This window comes from Antechinus flavipes, chromosome 1 (genome assembly GCF_016432865.1).
Source record: "Antechinus flavipes isolate AdamAnt ecotype Samford, QLD, Australia chromosome 1, AdamAnt_v2, whole genome shotgun sequence".
NCBI classification, from domain to species: Eukaryota; Metazoa; Chordata; class Mammalia; order Dasyuromorphia; family Dasyuridae; genus Antechinus; species Antechinus flavipes.
In genome coordinates, this window is record NC_067398.1 from 337304113 (window position 1) to 337328930 (window position 24818).

General features: G+C 38.7%; 2 protein-coding genes across 5 annotated transcripts in view; one reads left to right on the top strand and one right to left on the bottom strand.

Annotated features, from left to right (window-relative positions):
- HAGHL (hydroxyacylglutathione hydrolase like) overlaps positions 1-24341 on the top strand; it is a 36227-nt gene extending 11886 nt beyond the window's left edge. The window contains exons 4-10 of one of the 4 annotated variants that reach the window (XR_007949162.1): positions 1049-1166; positions 2459-2567; positions 2877-2980; positions 4115-4216; positions 6724-6803; positions 13648-13895; positions 20837-24341. Coding sequence is in view for 2 of the 4 variants with exons in the window: in XM_051969251.1 (XP_051825211.1) it covers positions 1049-1166; positions 2459-2567; positions 2877-2980; positions 4115-4216; positions 6724-6803; positions 13648-13813 (679 nt within the window). In the remaining 2 variants the exon portion in view is untranslated. Of the gene's footprint in view, positions 1-1048; positions 1167-2458; positions 2568-2876; positions 2981-4114; positions 4217-6723; positions 6804-13647; positions 14645-20836 lie in introns of those variants that run through there. The other 3 variants (XR_007949161.1, XM_051969264.1, XM_051969251.1) reach the window with 3 other exon arrangements.
- Positions 15023-24818, bottom strand: part of CIAO3 (cytosolic iron-sulfur assembly component 3) — a 29794-nt gene continuing 19998 nt past the window's right edge. Inside the window, exons 9-11 of the mRNA XM_051969237.1 lie at positions 18855-18992; positions 16807-16964; positions 15023-16294 (exon numbers count right to left, since the gene is read on the bottom strand). Of these exons, the coding sequence (XP_051825197.1) occupies positions 16056-16294; positions 16807-16964; positions 18855-18992 (535 nt within the window). The 3' untranslated portion in view covers positions 15023-16055. The remainder of the gene's footprint in view (positions 16295-16806; positions 16965-18854; positions 18993-24818) is intronic.

The window sequence follows — 24818 nt, forward strand, 5'->3', positions numbered from 1 at the left end:
ATTCAGGGATCACTGTAGAAAAAGGTAAATGGTGAAAGCCTTGAGTTCAAAGCCATACGGTCCCCTGCTTGGTGATAAATGGAGGAATTAATATATCAGGCAGTTTGTGGAGAGTCAGTAAACCCAAGACCTAGTATGAAATCCTTTACATGTAGGTGGTGGCAGCCGCGGACCATCTTTCTAGAGGTCCTGAAGCAGACTTAAGGAACAGAAAGTAGGAAAGGGAAGTCCCTCATCTCACAGCATCATAGTCTTTCATAATTTCATTATTTCATAATGCAGTTATTCCTAGGGCATCATAGAGATTAGATCTAGAAAATCTGCATAAAATGTATTGGCCCTCCCTTTGTAGCAGAGAAAAAGTCTCAATATTATGGTATTAAAAGATAAAATATATTGATATCACATAATCCTAGACATATGTTTTATGCATTTCTAAGTTTCTAAACTTTTTCTTTGTTGTTTGCTGGCTTTCCTGTGTAGTCTGTGGCTTCTGCAAAATTCCCCCCAAATTCCGTGTGATATATTGAAACCGTGATGGGGAGTTTCACTGTGGAAGGGATAACTATAGTTGGAAGGAACCCTTTGTGGCCCTCTAGTAGAACTTGTACAAGGAACTCTTTCTTTTCTGCTAAGTGATTATTTCAACATCTCTTTGAAAGATCGCCAGCAGGGGCAGCTAGGTGGCGCAGTGGCTAGAGCACAAACCCTGAAGTCAGAAGGACCTGAGTTCAAATTTGACCTCAGACACTTAACACTGCCTGGCTGTGTGACCCTAGGCAAGTCACTTAACCCCAATTGCCTAAACAAACAAACAAACAAAAAAAAAAAAAAACAGAAAAAGAAAGCTCTCCAGTGATAGGAAAACCATTCTTTCCTGAGATAGTTCATTTCAATATTAGGTGGAAAGTCACTTTATCCTTTGCTTCTCATTCTGCTTTTTAGGATTAAAGCTTCTACTTGGTTTTTGGAGCTGGGGGAAAAAGGAAGCTGGGATGCAGAGAACTGTAACTTATTGCTGGTCCTTAAAATCTTCCTGTCTGTGCAGGGATCATTCCAGGGGCAATGAGGAGCTGGTGCAGCTGGTTCCAGGCCTTCAGGTGTACGGGGCTGATGAGCGCATTGGTGCCTTGACACACAAATTGATTCACAACCAGGAGCTCAAGGTACTGTGGCTGACCAGGGGGCAGGACAGGGTCATCTGTTCCCTTCCATCCTTCCCTCCTCTCAGATGTCCTGTGCTTCAGGTGTGTCAGCCCTGGGAACTTTCAAAATAAATTTGATTGTTGGGTTGGAAGCAGGGACCAGGAGTCGGGAACGTGACAAGCAAGTCACTGTTAAGTCCCTTAAGGTGAGAGAGAGATGAGAAGGAGGGAGATCCGGACTCTGTCTAGAAGGCTCAGTCTGTCTGGAAAGATGGGAGTTACACACAGAAAACAGAAAAGAAGGATGATTACCAGGGTACAACCAGGTTGCCTGGGGGCATGGAGAGGAACATGGGTCGGATACCAGAAACTCATTTTTGTTGTGTGCCCTGGTACACTACGAGGAGGCTCTGTTGTGTGCTTCTGTCTGACCTTTGCGGAGAAGCAGCCGTGAAGCAACAGGGGCCTTAAGAGAGCTTCTCCAGCTGGCTCCTGTCTGGAGAGAGGCGAAAGCAGCTGAGATAAGTTTTGGCCAGAAGGGGGCATCACTGAGCTTGTGGTGAATCGGTGAGATCTTATTGTTAAAGAGGGACCCGGATCTCCTGAGAGAGGAGATTTTTTTTTTTTTTTAATTTTTTAATTTTTATTTTTTAAAATATTTTATTTTATTTTATTTAATAACTTTACATTGACAGAATCCATGCCAGGGTAATTTTTTTTTACAACATTATCCCTTGCACTCATTTCTGTTCTGATTTTTCCCCTCCCTCCCTCCACCCCCTCCCCTAGATGGCAAGCAGTCCTATATATGTTAGATATGTTACAGTCTGATAGAGGAGGTTTTAAAGGATGAGGTTAGCCCTCTTTGGTCTTGTAAGTAAAGGCTCCCATTGGAGGCAGTGTGGTGCAAACAAAGGAGCGGGGCTAGATTATCGCCAAGGAACCTTCCTCCTCTGACCTTCTATGTTCTGAGGCCGGCCAGACCAAAGGCTACATGGTTTACCCTTTTATGTAGAATGGGTCATGGAAATTAGGGGGAATGATCCCACCAAGTCTGTTTGTCTTCAGGAACCTGCCATTGGTCCTAGGTGAGACACACAAACTTATCTCAGTCTTGTTTCTGTTGGCCTCCTGCCATGAGAGTGAGAAAACCATACCTGGAGGAAGGATATGGGATGGGGGTTACAGAGACTACCTCAGGCAGCTTGGGAGCACACCTTGGGTCAGGGGTTGGGGGTGTGTGTGACAGGGTATGGGGAGGAAAAACTAGTAAGGCTCCAGGCAATTTCCTGGCCCTTCCCTTCCCTCTGCAGTTTGGAGCCATCTGTGTGCGGTGCTTGCTCACACCTGGCCACACCTTGGGCCATATGTGTTACTTCATGTGGGAAGACAACTGTCCAGATGCTCCAGCTGTGTTCTCAGGTACCTGGAGGCGCTTCTTTGTGTGGCTTAAGTTTAGGAGCCAGGGTGAGCAGGAAGGGGAGGGAGCACTCTGGTTTTCCCTTGGGATTGTAGTCGGCATCATTCCCCGAGCATCCTCCTTAGGTGGATGTCAATGTGTGTGGGTGTCTTGTCCCAATGGAACCATTCCAGCAGATACCGCATGACAGTTTTGTCTGCCTCCTGCCATCTGGGCTTGTGTGTGTCTCTTTCCTCTGTGTTGTGTCCCTCTCCATGATGTCCCTTTCACCTGGCAACTAGAAAGAACTTTCACTCCCCTCCCCTGAACAGGTGATGCCTTGTTCGTTGGTGGTTGTGGTCGACTCCTAGAAGGGACAGCAGAACAAATGTACCGGAGCCTCAATGAAACACTGGGGACTCTGCCCAAGGAAACTGTGAGCACTCACTCTTAGTCTGCTTCCCTTCCCTCACTTTTTCCTCTTGCTATTTTACCACACTTTCCCTTCTGAATCTTCCTCCTTGGGAGGCTTTACATGAATCTGGGGATGAGCTATCTGATACCCTAGTTAATGACAACCTGACAAGCCTGATACTTCCAGATCTTTGGGATAAAATATGGGCAGAAATGTACCAGTCTCAAAGGACCCTGCAGTATGGGAAAAGTAAGGAGTAGAAGATCCAACAATCTAAATCTGTTGAAGCCAATTCATCTAGTTTGTGTCTTGAAGAGACAGATGACTTAGGTATGTCAGGCACAGCCAGCAAAGTCTAGAATCTAGCCCAGTAGTCTAGCAAAATCTATGTCTGCCTGCACTTGGGAAACTGAGTGCTTTACTCCAAGAATGAAATAGCTTGGTTAGAGAACCCACCTGTTCAGGTCTATAACCTTGTAGAAGGTAACTATATACAAATTTACTTTTTCACCATAATTGAAGCAAATGATTAATATCTACTCTTCCTTTTATCTTGGATGCTATTTCTTAGATAGCCAAATGATAGTGATGTTCTTAGTCCTTTTTGCTTGCTTTCTTAAAGTTGGAACATTCTTGGAAGACCAAATAGCTGGCTATATTCATAAATATCCCATACAACTTTTGCCTTATGTTAAAAGTATTATGGACCAGTTTTTTAATTCCTTAGTAGGATATGTTTTCTGAAGCATGTCTTGGATTTTAGTGGGTTTTAGTCTATACTCCTACTTCAATCCTGTGTGTGATTAATCTAGACCCTTAGCTTTACTCTCTTTTCTCTCTGTCTGTAGTCCTATAAATGGCATCAATTCTAGAGAGCTGTGCTAGGAATAAAAAGGGAGAGAAATAGACAAATTCAATGGTAGCCATTTTGGGGAGAGAGAGATTTGTTGGGAATAGAGACTCATAGTTGTTGGTCATCAAAATGTTTGGAGAATCCCAAGTTATCTGCATGATGATGGACATTGAATTGGTATGCCACCTCATTGTCCTCAGCTGAGCTTACTCTTGAGGTGGTCTGGAACGTCTTTCCATTGGCTGGATGTGCCAGGGCAAAATCTGTGGGAACCCTAAACATCTCATCCTTTCCTTTTGCAGAAAGTGTTCTGTGGGCATGAGTACACTGTCAGGAATCTCAAGTTTGCTTTGAAGGTGGAACCTGATAACGAAAATGTGAAAACAAAGCTGGCTTGGGCCAAAGTAAGTATTATAGAATTTGAAAAGATAAATGGGGCATTGAGGCTGTGTTGGGAGGAAGTGGAGTTATTCGACATTAAGTAAGCCTGCTTTGAAACTGAGGACTTAGAAATGGGGAAAAATTTTATTTTACATATTTTACATAATACATCCCTTTGGTGTTTACAAGTCAGAATTTAACAGCTTCATTTTATTAAGCAAACTTATCAAAATACGTAAAAGGTGTGCTGGTCAATTTGTTAAGATTTTAGAAATCTAAGGTTAAAAGATATAAGCTATTTGCAAAAACACTTTAGAATTGTTTCCCAAAAATGGGAGTGACAAATTTCTTTAAGTTTTTACTTCATGGAACACTGGGAAATGATATATTTCAGTTCTTGATTTTTACTTTGTAGAAATAAAGCAAAAGATATCTCGGGAACATCTGGATAAAGGATTCTTTTATCATTGCTCCTCCCTGTCTTCCTGTGTTGAATAGGATGTTCAGTTCCATAGTAATGGTTCACTTTGGGGATAGGGGTTCTTGGCAACCTCATCTTCAAAGAAGAGGTTTTATTGGGTCTGGGCTGTCAGGAACCAGATGTAAATCTGGGAAAAGTCATGTAGAGAAATTGTCAGGACCTGGTCAGTCTATTCAGTTGATCTCTTGCTTTCAATCAAGCTCATCCTTTTTGGTTTGGCTGGCACTCTGACTTCTCTGTTTAATTTCTCATGGACATTTAGTGTGGAGAAATGATGACCTAGATTAGAAAGTTTCCTCAGCTCACTAGGATCAGCTTTCTCTTTCGGAGTTCCTGTGGAGGATACCTTCCTCTTCTGGTCCTTAGCACACTAAGCCTGCTGGCCTCAGAGTGGAGATGTTAATGATTGTTAAGATATTTGAAAGACAGGGGACTAGGGCATGTAGTCTCTCCTTTTGTATAAGCTGACATAGTGGGATGATCTCTAGCATCTCTACCACCAATCTGAATCCCTTGACTTTTTGATAGCCAGTAGAATCTAATTTATTTCCCAAGCATAAAGTCCTTTCTGGTGTCACACAGAAACACTCTCTTCACACATTGCTATTGTCTCCCAGGGGAGAGGGGCATGAGCTTTATATAATCCCAAGCTCGTTGTAACTTGTTTCATTAGGGATTTTAGGAGGCAGTTTAATGAGTTGTTGTGGTAGAAGAAAGCAATCATTTGATGGTGAGCCTCTTTATACTTAGTTTGATAGGTTGGTCCTTGGATGGCACAGTTACCCAGCGAGCCTCAGTTGAGTTCCATTGAACCCATAGTCACTTTCATGCCATAATGACATGTTAGAATAGAGCTTTGGCAAAGGAGGATTTTCAAGACTTGCTAATTACTAACAAGTTTTATGTTAGTTTGTATGCATATCCTAATTTTTTTATTATAGCTTTTTATTTACAAGTTATATGCATGGGTAATTTTACAGCATTGACAACTGCCAAACCTTTTGTTCCAATTTCTCCCCTCCCCCCTTTCCCCCATCCACTCCCCCCGATGGCAGGTCGACCATGTTAAATATGTTAAAGTATAAATTAAATATAATATAAGTATACATGTCCTAACAGTTATTTTGTTGTTTAAAAAGAATCGGACTTTGAAATAGTGTACAATTAGCCTGTGAAGGAAATCAAAAATGCAGGCAGACAAAAATATAGGGATTGGGAATTCTATGTAATGGTTCATAGTCATCTCCCAGAGTTCTTTTGCTGGGTGTAGCTGGTTCAATTCATTACTGCTCTATTGGAACTGATTTCATACCCTAATTTTTAATAATTGTTCATAACTATCAGGATATCTCTGGCTTATGTTCTTCCTCTCTTCTGCTCAGTCCTTCATTGGTTTGATGGTTCTTCTGTCTTCTCCTGTTAGAACTTTTGACCTTCAAATCCCCCCAGCTTCTTTATCTCAATTTTTTTCTATCATATTCACTTTTGCTGCTTCTATCCCTTGATCCCTGCCAAATTTTTTTGCTTTGTTTCTCCTCTACCCCTCCCAGTACTAGTGTGTTGAGCTGAGTCAGCCACTTAGGCAGCTGTACTATCCTATATACCATATTTAGGCTTTAGTATATTTTAATCATATTGCATTGGGTTTATGGTACAATAATGATGTTTCATAACACTCATTTGATATTGAATAATGGGGATTTTTCTATGCCCTTCTGGGACTCAGGAGCCATTTTCACTGTCTTCCCCTTTGGACAGTAAGAGAGCAGTAATAATATCTGGCCATTAATTCCTTCTTGCCTCTCCTTTTGGACATGGGGCTGTTGAGTGATGAAAGGAGTGGAGGTCAGGCTTGGTCCCTGTAATTTTCAGCTTTTCTCCAAAGTGGGTAGCTGCTAACAAAGAAAGCTAGACAATTAGAAGGATGAGCTGAGCATTCTTTATAAAGTGCCTATAGTGGCTGGTACTGAGCCTGCAATTGACTTTGCTTTTTTGACAACTTAATTGTGACATGGCATGTGGTCACCACTTAACTTGTTATTGTTCCAGGCTAGAGATGACGACGACATACCCACAGTGCCTTCAACCTTAGGAGAGGAGTTTCACTATAACCCCTTCCTCAGAGTAGCGTAAGTATCTTCTTGTTAGTTGGACTTGCTTTGTAATATGGAAATATTCCACATATTTATGTGTCCCTCCCTCTGTCCTCTACCTTGACCTCTTCTTCTATCCTTCTCTCTCCTCAACTGATTCTTACTACTCTAAGGTACTCCGTCTTCAATCCATCTCTTAGGTGTCCAGGGGCTGCTGGAACTTGAGAGTCTAGCACCAGATATTCTCAATTGAAATCCTGTTTTGAAAAATACTTGTGTTGTTAGTTTAAGAAATATGTAGCTTCCATGGGACGATGATGATATTTTTGTTCCAGGGGTTTTCATTATGACTTTTGTGAGCCCAGGAATGTCTAGTAGTTGAGTAAGAAAATCTACATTGGAACAGATAGTATGCTTGGAATGAGAAAACTTCCAGGTAGGAGAGCCATGTGGCAAGTGACGGGCTCTCATTTTCCTCAGGGCTCAAGTCCTCCCTTGGCAATAATTTAGTGAATTAGTGATGTCTTTATGGGACCATTTCCTGCACTAAGTGGAGTGTCCTTGGTACTGGTTATAATCAAGCTCATCAAATTTCCAGGCATAAAGAGCTGCTTGAAGCTCTGCTCTGTCATGTATGTGGACTTTTGTTTGGGTTAAGTGAACATATCATGAGTGGATTCTGTTAAGTTTTGAAAATTGTAAAATGGGAAAGGACTGAGAGGGCTTGTTTTTGAGGAAACTGTTAGGACTGTGAAAATTCAACCTAACATATTCTTCTTCCCTTCTTGGTCTTGGCCTTGCTCTCTAGAGATGGGAGCTCAGTCCCTATCCCTGACACATACTGACACATTAATTTATAGCGACCATAGGAGATCATTCAGCTTCTACTTGAATGCTTCTAGTAAAAATGCCTGGCCACCTGTCTCATTTTTGGAGAATAATTGTTAGGAAGTTTTCCTTGGATCAAGGTAAACACCCTCACTTTTTTCATTCAGTCTTTGTATGGCACAGTCTTGAGATCCTCATTATCTTGGTTGCTTACCTCTGGACAATCTCTGTATGGCTCATCTGTACCATTCCTAAAATACAATAAGAACTGAATACCATACCCCAGACATGTGGTCCAATAGCAGGACTAGTTCCTTCCTTTTCTGGGTGCTGAAGCCTAGGGGTTATAAGGAGACAGTTTTGTGGAGCAGAAAGGCTAGCCTCAGAGGTAAGGTGGAATTTCAGGCCCTACCTCTGACACATACTGGCTGTGTGACCTTAACCAAGTCACTTAGCTAGGAAAACTCCCTAACACTGCATAGAAAAAGTTTTCATTCATTTCATTGGTAGAGAAACTTTTCCCATTGGGAGTCCCCTATTCCAAAAAAATCACAGGTCTTGGTTGCCATATCACATTGAAGCTGCTTTCCACTAAAATCTCTAGATCTCTTTTCTGACTGCTTTCTAACTAATCTTTCCCCCTCTCATACTTGTGAAATTGAATTTTTTAAAAATTCAGGTGCTATTATGGCTCATCTTATTAGATTCAATTAAGTTATTGAGTCCACCTTTCTCTTCATCCAAAAGAAGAATATAATGTGATAAATGTCAGATGTTTTGCTTAAATCTAGGTAAAGTACATCCATCTTGTTCCTTTGATCTAGAAGTTGTCAAAAAAAAAAAAAAAGGAAATCTTGGGACAACTAGGTGCACTAGCTCTGAAGTCAGGAGGATTGAGTTCAAATTTGGCCTCAGACACTTACCACTTCCTAGCTGTGTGGCCCTGGGGAAGTCATTTAACCTCAATTGCCTCAGTCAAAAAAAAAAATTGTTAGTATGGCCTGACCTGTGCTGGAAGCTCTTCTAGTTCTTGGGGCACTGCTTCTTTTCTTAGCTTTTCACTAACTAATAAGTTTTAGGATTTTGCCAGAAATAGAAGTCAAAGCTCACTAGTTTATAGTTGGCACACCCGATTCCCTATCCATATCTCTCCCTTTTAAAACAATCAAGACATTTGTCCTTTCTGATCCTGGGGCTTCTTTCTGGTTCACTGACAGTGACCCAACAGTCACACTGTCAGCTTAGTAGCTCAGAATATAATTCATTCGGATCTGTTGACTTGAAGCCATTAAGGGTAGTTACTTTTATCATACGTGGATATCTATTCCCTATTAGCTATTTTTGTTCAGTCTTTCCTAACCCAGAGATTGTTCTCCTTGGAAGAAGAAACCAGTAAAAGAGTTAAATGTCTCTGTCATCAGTTACCATTGTCAATCCACCATGAATAGGAACAGTCCTAGTCTTTCTTTGATCCTCTTTTCCCAATACAGGGTTATTGGTTTTTTCCCCAATACTTTATTTTACTGTCCTTAATATTCTACAACTTTGTTTGACTTCCATATATTCAGAATTTTAGCACTCCTGACTGTCATAGGTCAATGCCCCACTTCTGTATTCATCTTCAATTCTGATTTCATAGTTTCTATATATTTTGAAAAAAATTTTAAAGCTTATACTTATACAGTGCATTTATATCCATTCTTTTGAACAACTACCCTTTTTTCTCCTCAATAAAATTGTTTCTCTTTTTCTTCAGAATTTTATTTGCAAGAGCTTCCAATTCCTTTTGGAATACGTTGGCAGCATTTTAGTCAGTGTCATCCTATCATTTCCTGAATCCATTGATATCTGCCTTCCCCAAATCTAGGATGCATATCAGAGGCTTATCTTTCCACAGGCAGCTAGGTGGTACAATGTAGAGTATTGGACTTGGTGCCAGGAAAACCTGAGTTCAAATCTAGCCTCAAATCTCCTTACTAGCTATGTGACCCAATTTATAAATTGATGATAATAACAGCACTTCTCTTATAGGGTTGTTGTAAAGATATGAGATAATATTTTAAATGTTGTAAGGACATGAGATAATATTTTTAAGATAAATATTTTATTTAATAAATATTTATATTTTTAATAAAATAAAAATAAAATTTTATATTTAATAAAGATAAAGATAAATATTTTAAAGATCTCTGTACACCTACATGACACTATATAAAAGCTAGCTAATTGTTATTATTGATTATTAAAAATTCGAAGATAGTGTGGCCATTTCATCCCAAGGTTCCCATCATTTCCATTCCAGCAGCCAGTTCTTCCATTTCTTCAAGATGTGCTATGGTCTGTCCATTTCCTTGCTAAGATATGATGTTCAAAATTGGACATAGTAGTCTTCATGGAGCATGACCAGGCAGATAACAAAGCAGTGGGCTTTTCTTAATGAAGTTTAAGATCACATTCATGATGTTGGCCACCGTGCTTTGCCCTGAGCTTGCATCATCCCTCTAGCCCCATCCTACTGAGTTAAAATTTTTTTTTTTTATTATGAACTATTCCATAACCTTATCCTCCTATCCAGGCCATTAAGCCCACTAGCTCAATTTTTTTTTTTTTTTTGGGTTTGTTTGTTTGTTTTTAAATCAGCTTGTATTTTTAGAGGAATACTCTACTACTTCATTGTAAGGAAAAGAGATTAGGAAGGAGGGAGGAGGCACTGAGAAGTGTGGACTGGATTGAATTTTTACACGCCTATCAATTTCCAAGGTAGGATAGATTGGTCTTTGGAGCTAATTCAGTCTTTCTGTACTGCTATTAGGTATGTGGTTCTTCCCAAACAGGAGAAAACTGGACCCTCTGAGGAGGAAGCAGCTGCTTGTCCTTCAAGGAATCATGATGTGTTTCTGTAGGGACCATCAGGTGAAAGACAATCCACTTAAGGATCAGAGGAAGAAGACATGCTGATGAGACCTCCACAGTTGTCTTCTTAACAATATTACAAAAATCTTCTTGGGGCAAGAACCTCTCAAGACTTGTTAAACCTGATTACTGTTTACTTTTTGTGAATGACATGGCAAAAATGGTTTTGCCAGAAGTAATCTATAAAGCACTGCTTAAGGATTATGAAATCTTGATTATGAAACTGAAAACTTGAGAGCAGCTTTCATGCTGTTAACTAAAGGCAGGGGTTTCAGGAGAGAAAGGCAGATTCAGGAAGTGAAAGATGGTTAAGAAATGTCTGAGGAGGGGATTTAGATTTTCTGAACTGCAGCTTAAAATACAGAAATGACACCCTGTTGCCCAGGGATGGACTGCACCTAAAAAGATCAGGTAAAAATGAAATCTATTTTTAATCAAAAGTGAATTACTTATGCATATCTGCCGAGCTAGATACCATAGAGAATAACTCCAGTGAAGGAAAAGAAGCAGTGGAGATTACTTAGCATTTCATGATAAAATTAAAAACAAACAAACAAACAACCATTTGTGACATCAGGTACTTATACATAAATGCATAGGAAATGGGTAATAAGGTAAAGAAGTAAAATTGTATGAATCACTGGAATGTGAGGGGATGGAGCTCATGATCAGAATATGCTCTGGAAAGCTATTCCTTTTTTCTAAAAGAAATAGGATAGTTAAAAGGAGGAGTAGAATAGTAATGTACGTAAAGAAGATATATATGTTTATCTGAGAAATCCAGGCATCACAATTAGGGGAAGAGTTGGTAAAGAGCACATTTAGGTAAAGAACAACAGAAAAATAAACGCTATTGTCATGCAGTGGTGTACTGTAGACCACCTGGATAGAAAGGGGAAATAGATGAGGAATTTAGGAAACCAATTATGTGATTTGCACACAAGGTGTGATTTAGAAGTGATAGGATACTTCACTTAATTGGACATTTGTTAAAAGAAGAGCAACTAATAATTCCTTGATGTTTCCCAATGATAACTCCATTCTTCAAAAGTTGGAGGAGACAAAGGGAACTTTTCTGGACCTGATTCTCACTAAATAAGTGTAGAGAAGAATATGTCCAGAAATAACTGGTCACTGAATAGAAATGAGAAACTTACTGGGTGGGGGAGGTGGAGAAGCAATCCCTTCATCTTAGGAAGGCAAGCTGGGCAGTGTAAAGTGTATCCTAGAATCTGGGAGTTCAGATTTCAAAGGGTTTAGAGAAAAGATAGGATTTCATGCACTAAAATTTTCAGGGTAAGTCAGCCTGACAGGAAGGACTCCAGAATGAAATTCCAAAAATGAAAATGGAAGCAATTCTATTGAGGAACAGAGGGTGCAGTTGTCCAAAGAGACCATTGATGGAAACCTAGGAAATTCACTGAACTACAGGAATTAAAGACAGCTACAGAAGATGAATATGGAAGTGTGGCACAGTATGGAAGAACAGTATTAGTGATCCTAAAGCTCAGAATGGGTGGAGGTTGGTGAGGAAAGCTATTGAGAACAAAACAGGGTGAGTTTTTCTTTTCTTTTTTTTTTTTTTTAAAAGCTAGACTGAAGAAAATGGGAAGATCAAAGAAGGAATAAGACTGTTGCTGCCTGATGATAAATAGCCGCAATGATGGAAGACAACATGGAGCTATACAACTTTTAATTTTCTTCTGTTTTTCCTCCCTAAGAGAAATATCTTTGATCCAGAATGGATAAAACAAAAAATAGCTCATAGGGAGTTGAAACATAAGATAAGGGGATAGTAAAAGCACACTTAACTGCTTTTGATGAGTTCAAATCCCCAGGACCAGATGAATACTAGAGTACTATAAAAGAATATTTTGAATATAATTGCTGTCCCACTGCTAATGATCTTTGTAAGACACTGGTGAATGGGAGAGGTACCACGGGATAGATTTTGAAAAAAGGAAGAAAAGAGAGTACGAATTAGATGAGGACATTTGACTTCAATTTCTCATAAAATTCTAGAACATACTTTCTAAACAGGATATTGAATGACCATCTAGAAAAGAAAGCCAAGATACTAAACTAATATGATTTTGAGGACATGCCAAACACCATTTTATTTGACTAGACTTGTAAAGAAGAAGCAATAGCATTACATCCTCATCTACCAGAATAGTAAGTCTACTTGAATTTCAGCAAGATATTTGACAAAATTACAAGCTATTCTTATGAATAAGAGAGGGATATTGGTTGAAAGACACTGTATTTAGGGGATATCAGAATCAGTTGAATGAGTGACCCAAAATGTCACCATTAAAAAAAAGTAGCCATGGATTTTCTAGTACCAGCTTTGAAGGAGGTATCTAGAGGAGTGCCTCAAAATTCTACTTTTAGCTCTGTACTATTTAACATTTTTATCGTTGACTTGGATAAGGGCACAGAAAGCATGCTTATTTGTTTTGCAGAAGATACAAAGCTGGGGTGAATAAGTTAACAGCTTAGATGACAGAACCAGGCTCCAAAAATATTTGATAAACTAGAACAGAAGAAAGCAAACTGTATGCCCCATCTGACTCACTACCTGTTTTTGTATGATTGATCTAAGAATGGTTTTTACATCTGTAAATAATTTTATTGTATTTAAAAATTTTAAATCATCCTTAGCTCAGGGCTGGATTTGGTGAGTGGCTGTAGTTTGCTAACCCATGGATTAGAACATTGGGCTGAATTTGATAAGATGAAATTTAAATAGTGCTACATGTTTTAGATTAGGGGAAAATATATCCTAGATATCAGGTCTGTGAAGCTTGGATACACAATGAATGTTAGATTGAGACTGGCTGCTGATTGGTAGTTGGAGAATCTGTGATTCCAACAGTGGCACTGAAAGAAACTAATGAATTCCTACTCTCATAGCTAAACCCTGCCTCTCTACATTGCCACTGACCCAGACCTTTGTGGGTAATCCTGGTTTACTTGATTATTTATATTTCTCTCAAAGATGACATATCTTGAGATTTATGGATTGTGTTTCAGAGTGTTTAATTTTGTTTGCTACCGTAACACTTTCAGAACCCTGATTGGATTATTTTACATCTTTAACATTTTTACTTGAACTAAAGCTACCTTTTAATTGTAGAGAAGAATCTATCCAGAAATATACTGGGAAAAAGGATCCAGTGGAAGTCATGAAAATTCTACATACAGAAAACGACAACTTCAAAAAACCTGCAGAGCCACTGGACCCTCGTGCAGTCCTTGCATTAGAGTGGGGCCTCTTGGGCTCTTTAGTGCAAAAGGAATGAAGCCAGGAAAACCAGCTCTTGCAAGTTGGACCCCCCTCACCTGACTTTGGCAACACTACAGCTGGAAAGGACTTCTTGAGTGGTACATTGCTTGTTTTAAATTAATCCTTCGGAAAGCTTCTCCTGGGCTTATTTTGGCCTACTGCTGCTAAGATTTTGGGAATGAATCTTCAATTTTTTTGGGAGATGGTTTCTTCCTATAGTTAGCTAATCTGTGATTTTAATCTGATTTGGCATTATTTCAAAGGGGAAAGAGCCCTGTAGCTGGAATCAGAAGACTTCATTTGAGGACTGGCTCCATCCTCTACTGGCCATTTGACCTTGGGCAAGTCATACCATTTCAGTTTCATCTGTAAAATTAGGGGACTGAATTAAATGCTCACTGAAATCTCCTCTAGCCCTAAATTTATTGTTCTGTTGGTAATATGCCACTTTTCTTTCTTCCTTTCTCCCTTCTTTCCTTCCTTCCTTTCTTAAAAGAGTAGCAGTCCACTCATGTGTCCTGTTCCAATACTGAGGGAATATGGAAGCTTTAACCTGCTGATTTTTTCCAACTGGGGTTAGTCTGCCCCCTCTTTGGTGGTTTGGTGACCCTCTTCTCCTGGGAACTCCTCACCTCAGTGAGCTTCTTTACTCAAATGTCACTCCAGCCTCAGGGACTACAAGGTGTTTACTAACACACTCAGTTGCAGCCATATTTTTTCCTAAAAGTATTAAAATCCAGTCTTAATCATGGATTATAATCTTTCCTTCTATATCACTATTGCACCTGCATTGCCTATACTATGTAAAGAAAGTCTGTGAAAATAAAACCCATTTTGGAAAATGGAATATGGAAGCCAAGTTGATTTTAAAAAGCTGCTTAGTAGCAACGTGAAACTCACAACCACTTTCATGTTACTGTGCAGAACTTACTTATTTTTAGGAATGGTGGCTTTTTTGTTTTAATCTTAGAAAAAGCTTTTTTTAATTTGAAGAAAATGTCAGAGGGAGGAACTTCTCTTTTAGAAGTGTTGAGTGCTTTCTCATAGCTAAAAAAAAGCACAAAAGCACAGTAATTCAGTCTTGGTTCAGCCTGACCTGCTGTATAGAAGCTACAGTTTAGAGGATTTCATCTAATACATGTTACAGTCAGACATGTATACAGACAGACAGACAGACAGACAATATAGTCAGAACCCTGAAATGAAACAAGAGGCTCACAAGAAGGAAATGGAAAAATGCCAGGGGCTGATTTTTTTAATATTGTTCATTAAGTCAATATGCAGATTTTAGAACATAATTATATGTAAGCAAAAAAGATTTTAATGACCATAGGAGTCACTGAAGCATTTTAAAAAATAAATACTATGTTTTACCTGAGACAGCAGCACACAGATGGATTCTTAAGGCATCTGAGTGGGTTAGGTACTTGACACATTGAACCCAAGTCCTTGAACATGCCATTTGTTCAAATACCAGGATGGTTTGGATATCTAAATTTATCATTTGACTTAAGAAAATGACTTTAATTCAGTGTTCTACAACATCCTGATAATACCAAGGAATTAGGGTTGGATTCTTGTCAAGACAACCTTAGTTGTACCTGGTACTTTCATCTTTCCCAATCCACAGACATTTTCAGGGAATGACTTCAGACTCACATTTTGCTTTACATTAAGATCTGGGATCAATTAACTAGTAATCAATATTTTTTTTAAATGAAGCTAGCACCATTGAATTATTGGAAAATCTCCTAATACGTGTGTAAAAATAAGAGAGACAAACATCCAAAGAGTTCAAGGAAACCACCCTCGGACTCTTAGATGCTGGTGACAAAAATGCAAGTCACATAACATATGGAAGTGCTTACAAAATTACTTATGTGAAGACTAGACTGAATGGGTATTGGGGCTGGGAGAGGGGGCAGAGGAAGAGAGAGTTTAGAGTTTTTAACCTTTTTGGTAAAAACTCTAGGGCAGATAAAATGTAATGTCAAAATGTCTTCTGTCCCATCCAACCAGAAACCCAGCTTTTCAGCTGGTTTCTATTTTTATCTGAAAGCCTCCTTGCCTCAATATAACTCTAAGATTCAATACTGTAGTAGTCTTGTAATTTGTTTTTCTTAGTGAGCAGTTGGAATGATGGCTTTCTTGGGATTTCTTCTGCTGAGGCCAAACTCAGTCAACTTCAGCAGCCTTTGTTTTTCACAGTGTTCTTACTCCTTCAAGCAGAAACTGCATGCTGGACCCATTGCTTCTCCCTACCATTTAATGTTAAAACCAGTGTTCATCTTCTCTACTGCATGATACTGTGTATGCAATGTTGTCCCAGCTTCTTCGGAGTCCTTCCCTTTAAGCCACTGTTCATACAATTCTTTAATTTCTGGACTTGTCTCGGGCATTACAGTCCTAACCATCTCATAGAGCTTTTCCACTTGCTGGAGAAGGTCCTTACTGGAGATAGCTTCTGCTTTGATTTGACCACCACCATTTAAACAGCCTAAATGCAAAAGAAAAGCTCATGAATTTAGAGTGAGATGTTCTACTTAAAGACACTAGAGGAAGCAATTATAGCAACTATAAAGATATTCAGAACTACAAAGATATGATGGGCTTGATGCTAGAGGTGAAATAAAGGTGATATGGGGAAGGAAAGGGAAATAAAGTACCAAAATTATCAAGGATTGATTTAGGATCAGCCATCACTTTATTCCCTCACCTTATTCTTTCCTCCAAAGAACAAAACATGAAGAAAAAGCCTCTGCTCTGTTCTGGGATGCTAGAAGGGTGGGAATAAACACCCCTGGCTTATTTAACAATGGGAAAGTAGGATCAGCAATACTTTACTATCACCCCATACTGGTCGTTGTGAAAAGCAAGGTCCCATTATACCCTCCCCGATCCCTACTTATCCAAAGTTAATTCCTGCAAATTTATACTTCTGTATAATAAATCATTAGGTCTTAGGCCAGTATAATTGCTCTGCTAGCCAGTTAGAAGTAAAACTTTTACCTGATGGACAGGCCATGACTTCCACATAGTGATATGGAGACTTTCCTTTCTTGAGTTTCTGTACTAAGTTCTGAATGTTTCTAAATCCATATGCCAACGCAAAGTGAAGTAGAACTGTACCATCTTTTTCTAGCATCACTTCTTGGAAATCTTTGTTTCTGAGATGAAAAAGGAGGAAATGTAAGAATGTAAGAAATTATGACCAATTATGTTTATGCACAAAACATTCCATTTTCTGAATAGATTGGGGAATGGGGATTTGGCAGATTTATAAGGAAATAAGGCAGCCTATGTGGCTTTTCAAATGAAGTACAAATTCCCAAGGTCTGCGATTGTAACACGACTAAAGCTTTATTCCCTAAGCAGATGTGGAATGATTAGAATTAGACTGAGCTGAAAATTGGAGCCAGGCAGGACTGGCAACAAAGAAGAGCTTGTTGATATAGAAGGATTAGCCTGGCTTTGCGCTGAAGAAGGTAACAAAGTAATTATCAAGGGTCCTCATCCTTTTCCTTGGCAGCAAGCTGCCACAAATTGCAAATTGAACTCTGAAGAAAAGGAAAGGAGAGGCGCACGCCACAGGCTGATTTAAAAGAACAGGTAGAGGAGGGCACCAATTTTGGTTGCCATCTTCTCAAACGGACACCAAACTCCCAGGGAAAGCAGCTGATGTTTATCATCTCTACTTTGTTTCTTCTCACTCAGGTCTCAGTCCCTTGTGATTTGGCTTCTGACCACAGCACTGAATTGGACTTGCTCTCTCCAGTTACTAATGAGGTCTTAACTCACTTACCTGATGGCCTAGTCTCAACCCTTATCCTTCTTTTCTACCACATTTAATACTGTTGACCACTCTTTCTGGGACCTCTCTGGGTTTTTGAGACATCACTCTTGGTTTCACTTGTCAGACTATATCTGTCAGTCTCTCTTACTGGGTCTTCATTCGGTTTACATGCTGTGTCCCTACATGGGTGTCCTTCAAGATTTTTCTCTTAAACACTCTCAATGTCTTCATCAGCTGCTAAGGATTCATTTATTTCTTATGTAGATGACTCAAAAATCTACATATCCAACCCCGGTCTCTTTCCTAAACTTTTGTACTTGATGGCTAGATGTTTCAAATTGAACATCCTCCACGCATCTTAAATGCAACCTGTCCAAAACAACTCAAAATCTTTTTGCCAAAACCTATCCATCTTCTGAATTTCCCTATCTGTTGAGCGCACTATCAGTCTTCTAGTCACCCAGGTTTACAACCTTGGACTCATCTCTGATTCTTCACTCTTGCCCATCCTAAAAATACAATCAAACGTCAGATGTTGTTTTCTACTTCCACAGCATCTTTTGACTCCACCCCTCACTCTCATGGTTACCATCTAACTCAAGCCTTCATTACCCCTCACCTGCACTACTGTCTCTTCCCTCCCTCTCTAATCCATTCTTTAGCTGACAAAGTTATGCTGATTAGAGTGCAGGTCCGATTATGACGGCCCCCTCAGCCCTATTATTCAATCAAGTTCATGCAAACTCCTACACAGTCATGTAAAACTATTCACAACTTGGTTCCAGCCTATTTTCCCCACTTTGTTACACATGATTTTCATATATTCTTTGGTTCAGTCAAATTTGCCTCAGAATTTATTGCTTCTCACGCAAAATATTCACTCTCCCATCTTTGGAAGGCTGTCTTCCACGTGTGGAATCAATCTCCTCAATTCTAGCTCTAGGAATCTTTTATTTCCTTCAGGGCTCAGTTAAAATGCTATCTCCTTCACGAAGCCTTCCCTGATTTTTCTCTTTCTGTATCTCCCTAGTAAATTATCTTGTATTTTGTGTGTGTGTGTGTGTGTAACCTGCATATGTTTCTTAGAGTTTTAGCTCCTTGAGGACAGGGGCTATTTGCATTTGTATTCCCAGTCTTCTAGCACAGTGCTTGGCACATAGGAGATGCTTGATAAATGCTTGTTTACTGCCTGCTACTTAATACAGTTATCTGGAGTGATCATACTCTAAATCCTCTTTTCTGCACAGTAGTTGAAAAGCCTTACTTCAAAGGTTTGTAGGTGATTCCATCCACATGGATTCCAAAGAGTTCTTGGGCAGCATATCGGAATATATGCTCTAAATAACCACCAGAACCACCACCACGATGGCCGAAGAGCTCCTCTCCAGAAACAGAGCTAAACCTGGGGGAGAGAGGACATAAGATCATGACCAGCTTGATTAAGACCCATATAATCCCAAGTCTACGTGTTCATAGATGGATGAGAATCTCTATTGGGCAAAGAATCCATCTATCAGTAACAAGGAAAAGGCTTTTCTCAGCAGACCTGCTGGTTCATAATGTCCTGCAGAATCTATGTGGCAGATATAGGTACAGTACTTATGGAAATCCTAACCATGGGCTCATTTGCTGACAATGGAATTTTCGCCCTAGCAACAGTGAATATGTAGCACATGTTTATGAATGTCCTTACATTCATAAAACAGCAAGAGTAAGTTTGTGGGGAAATAAATTATAGGACACATTAGAAGCACAAAAGCCTTTTTGTGTCTAATGTACTGGGTGAACAAATATACTGCACTTTAATACTGAGATCTGGGAATGACTCAAGTTGGATCATTACCCTTTTATCACATTACACAGGAGATAGGCATATGTGCACTGGTGCAAGAAATGAAGTGAGGCTTTCCCTTGGTTCATCATGTTACATTCAGACTATTCAACTTTAGCAGCCCACTGAGGCCTATGGGGCAGGGCTCAGTGCACACGGTACTGCTATGCTGGAGTACAAAATCAACTTAGCCCCATTTCCATATCAAATCAGGGATGGATAGATTTCCATGTACTTTGTCTCACTCTTCTGTGGAATGAGATAAAAAAAGTACAATGTGATCCAACGAGTCTATGATGAAAATATCAAACAAAATGTTTTATTTTCTGACTTCCTGGCAATGACCAAGTGCCTCTGATATTAGGATCTCTAAATGCTTGTGAAAATGAAGTTATTAAGATTGGCCCTAGAAAAGAGTTGAGAAAAGGAACCTCTCTTCCTTCTTTGTATAAGTGGAGGATTATGGGTGGGAATAGTTCATAAAATATTAGACATAGTTGGGGTGCTGATTAGATTTGCATAACTTTCCCCCCCTTTTTTATTCTTTGTCACAAGGAATGGCTAGTTGGATATGTACACATTCAGAAATAAGGATGCTATAAAAATAAATGATACTAGTAAAATATGTTTTAAAATGGCCTACTATATCAGGCATGGAAAAATTCATTTAACTTCATTGACTTTATTAATCCCATGAGGATCTTTAGAAGAATGCAAGCCAGTGGAAATGGTTATATTCTGGTAGTTTGGGTGCTTACTTACAAAGTAGAAAAAATGCTTTGAGTGGTCATCTTATGTGGGAATTTATCACTTGACAGCAACTGCCACTGGTATAGTGCTTTAAGATTTGTGAAGCACTGTCCCCATATTGTCCTAAAAAGGTCGTGCAAGAATTATCTCTGTTTGACAGATAAAATAATTGAGGCTCAGAAAGAGTAGGTGATTTCCCAGGGTTATAAAGCTGGTATCAGTACTGAGATTCAAATCTTCTGGCTTTATCTATTTCTCATTATCTACTAATTCCATGCTACCTCTCATGAGAGTATCTTTAAGAATGAACCAAGCCTTGAAGTCATTTATAACTTGTTCCATATGGATGTAATTTCATTTCATTCATTTGTTCATATGTATACTAGCCTTTATTTAGGTCTCAGACCTTCACAGTGGAAACAACAAATTCAATGTGGAGTATAACAATAGATTTGTAGAGGAGGTTAAACAGAAAGCTGTTACTGTGGGAATAGCTGAGCAGAAACCGAGACTGCCCTTCTCCCTGGTCAGTGCTGAAACTTTGGTGCCAGAAACAAAAGCTGTGGTCTTCTAGATTCATATGTTCACATGTTACAAAGGGCAAAATTTTGCCTGGGAATCTGCTTCAAAGCTTCTATTTTTAACTCCCTTGCTCTTGTTTACAGGAACTGAGATTCATTAGTAAATGCTTCAGTGTGTTCAGCATCACGTCCTGCTGGTCTCTACCAGGAGAGCCACCAGCAGTAACCTCATCGGAAACCAAAGCAGATTCAACTATAGTCACATCAAGAGCAGTGGTTCTGCCATCAGCAGCCCAATAGCCCCACCAACTTGACGAGCCCTGTTTTCTTTTTCCCTGGTGAAAATAGTTCCCACTAAAAGCAGTCATTGAGCTGTTTTAATTTGTGCTACAGCTGTCTTAGAAAATGTCTCTCAACATTTAAGAAAGTTAAAAGGCCAAAAGTAAAAGGAGAATGGTTACTGCCTTGAGGTGAAATCAAGTTGGTACCTCTAAGTAACTTTCCTGAGTGGCCTTAATACATTCACTGCCAAAAGATCTGGAGCCAGGAAATGGACACTCTAGGATCCTTATCCCACAGAGACTGTTGCCTCTTTATTGTAAAAGAGATTACCAAAGCTGAAGTCACAATTATGTTACAAGTTATCATATTTACCATAATCAGTACTCCATTATCCACATTGGTGCCTCTGGCTCAGGAGATCCTTGGCTGAGAGCTAGGTGAGAGCTGAGCTAGAACAGGATGTATGTCAATATCTGCATGTTTAACTGAGCTCCAAATTAAAATAACAAGTGATATAACTGGCACTCACTGTGGTTATAGCTTAAGAAATGCTTGTTGGTTGACTTAATGTGGGGGTAATTTGTACTTTGATATTAACTATTAATTATTTCAATTGGTCTGTGTTCTGGGGGTGCTCAATGCAATGATACAGATTACAATCTATTCATGTCTATTCAAACTGTGGATACTCCTATCCATGTGATGCCCTAAACTGACAGTGCAATTCCTTGATCCATCTTCCCTGGTAGAGGCCTTCCTCTATATTGTCTAACAAACACTACATGGATACCAATGGAGCGCATAGGCTGTTCATCCCTTGCTCGCTCTTTGTGACTGGTCAATTTTTTCCTCTCTGATAACATCTTTTATGCGACTTATCCTAAATAGTTTTTCATTTTTAATGTACTGTATCCTATATTTATTTACCATGTGCCTTCCCATTGCCCTTTAGGTGACCCATTTCACAACTCATAGCCATACAGCATCATCTGAAGAATTTTTATCTTAAAAGGATGAGCCTTTGTTTCAGATTGGAGTTATTAGGAGCGCTGAACAGCTAATTGCTTAAAGGCAACCCAATCCTATTTCCTTCTCTGGACCAAGCTGACTGTCTATTTTCAGCATCTGTTCAAGGCATATGTACTGACGAATCAGCTTTATCTGCAAATCAAAGTCTGGACAGCAGACGTTATTTACTTGTATTTTTCTGTGTGATTGGGTGGAATGCTTTTTAATGATCATGGATCTCATTTAAAAGGCTGTATAATACATGGGGTTTAATGAAAATGCACAATGTTATCTGTAGCGACACATAGCTGGAGAATCTCACTATAGGGAATTCTTATTTGGACTCTCGACTAGAATCCTTAAATGACAGAATCAAATATAGTTGGCAAGCATATCACTCTATTTTATGCTTTGCCCAATATTCATAAATGTTGAAGTTATCTTGGTTGTCATATTGTTCAGAGAATTATGTATAATTTTGACATAAATGGGAAATACCTTATTGGAGGAAAACTTCAAGGTAGTGTTTTGCTGTACCAAATCAAGTTTTAAAAAAATCAGCAATACAGTGAGATCTTGTATTTTCTCAACTTTCATTCAACTCTATAAATATGTGGCTTCTTATAAAATATTGTGGAATCTTGCTGATTCCCCTCTTAAACCTTCAAGTATGCCCTCAAAGCAAACACAGATTATTCCCACAAAAATTTTGTTGACATGGGAAAGTCAAGTCAGTATATGGATTGTTAGTTATAGAAAAATTTTCAGTTGTCCTTTAAAAAATGCAACAAAGTTTAAGATTTTTTCCCCCAAAAGTTTGGTATCTTCCCTTTTTTTCATAATTTGAGAATCAACACTAAAATACTTAAAACTGCCTCACCACCACCATAGACTTCGTTGGTACATACATGGTTCAGTCCAAGAGCTCTTGCTATTATTTATATTCTAACATTTATTTTTATTTTACATGTCAGTAGTCTGTCCAAATCAGATTGACAATAGGATAACTAAAATGACTCACCCCTTGATTTAAAAGTTGACTTCCATATCAGTATTGATACATCAAGGGATAATTGATCTTACATTTTTTATGATATAATTTGGTGCTCACCACATCAAGTGTCTTCTTAGTCCAATCATTTTTTTTTTTTTTAAGAGCAGTCAAGGCTTGCCTTTTATCCCCCCAATAGAATGTACAATTATCCCTTCCACATCTCAACTGTCCCAGCTGAAGTTTTAGTCCAATCATTAATAAAGCATCCATGATATAGATATGAGGCTTCTGTGTTATCTTGAAGTCTCTAACCTTTTTGTTTTGATCTATATTTTCCAACGTGTTTTTATCATGCTCACCTATGTTCACTTTTGCAGTGAAATTACGAAGAATCAACTGGATTGGGTTCTAATCCTTTTTTTTTTTGCCATTAGCTATGATGTTTAGTAACCAAGTTAATACAGACTTATCTTGGAGGATCTTACTATCAAATTCTTTGTGGAATTTCTCTACCTCCTCATATTACATGTTGGTGCATATGTTGCAGTGATTTTTATGACACTTTTTTTTTCAAATACGTATGAGGACTATAATAATGAAATAATCTACTACTCCCTGAAATATTTCTCTTTATTTGAATCTTGAAAGAGAATTTATCAGCCATCTTTTCACTTAGCTGCACTTCCTTTTGTCTTCTTGTTACATTTATACTGGGAATCATTTTCAGACTGGTTAAGATTCAGGCCTTCCAGTAGTAGATTCACTTGTTAGTCACTGGTTATAAACCTCACATTTAGTTAACTGTTGGAGGGTCAAACTTATGTGTGATTGTGAGCACTGCCGCCTCTCTTTTCTGGCACTATCCTGCTGTCTTTGTAGAAGCTGTATCTGGATAACTGGCTATTTTATTTTTTCCTTTGTTTTTTGGGTGCTCATAGATAGAGAATTCATCACTACATGGCCAATCTATTGGTGAAGAACCTACTCCTCAAGAAGTGGACACTGTCTATTTGTAGCCTCTCCAATATTCTACTGGGATAGCCTTTGAAAATCCAAGATCACCCTTTTACTGCAATGAGGCATTAATACTATGTTATAATAGTTTTTACTATTCCATAGTATACTGTTACAATTACAGAGTGCTTTCTTCACAACCACCTTGGGAAACAGCTTTTTATTATTAACGTTTATACAGAACTTCATGAATTTAAACATAAATATTATATAATTTAATCTTCACAGTAATCCTGTGGGAAATGCAAAAAACTAGTAGCATTCCCAACTTTATAGACAGGGAAATCAAGATTTAATGGTGACTTATTTAAGAGCACGAGACTAATAAATATTAAAGAGATGAGACCTGAACCCAGGCTTTCTGGACTCTTAATTCCACAAGTCTTTCCTCTAATACAATGTAAAATAAGGTCCAAGAATCCTTTCCTCCCCACCCAAAAGAAAAAAAAATATGTAAGTATCATATTAATGGTTTGTCATATTTTTTTGACCATGAAATATTCAGGCTAGTTTCACTTAAATACCAAGTCACACTCCTGCCTCCCATTTCATGTTGACAAAGTTTTAAAAGACAAAAACAGGTGTCACTCTTAGCAATTCAGGCTAAAATGCCATCTCCTAGATAGAATTCTGCAAACCCAAAGATATCTTGATAAAAATGTTTCAAAATAGGTTATACTGTGCTACTTTTTTTTATCTTTAAAAAAGGAATCCACATTGATAAAAAGTTAAAAAACCCTATCAAATCCACAATTCTATGAGTAATGCAATTAAGCCAAAGTTCACCTTATTAGCCCTGAATAGGTCAGAGAGGGAACAGAAGGACCC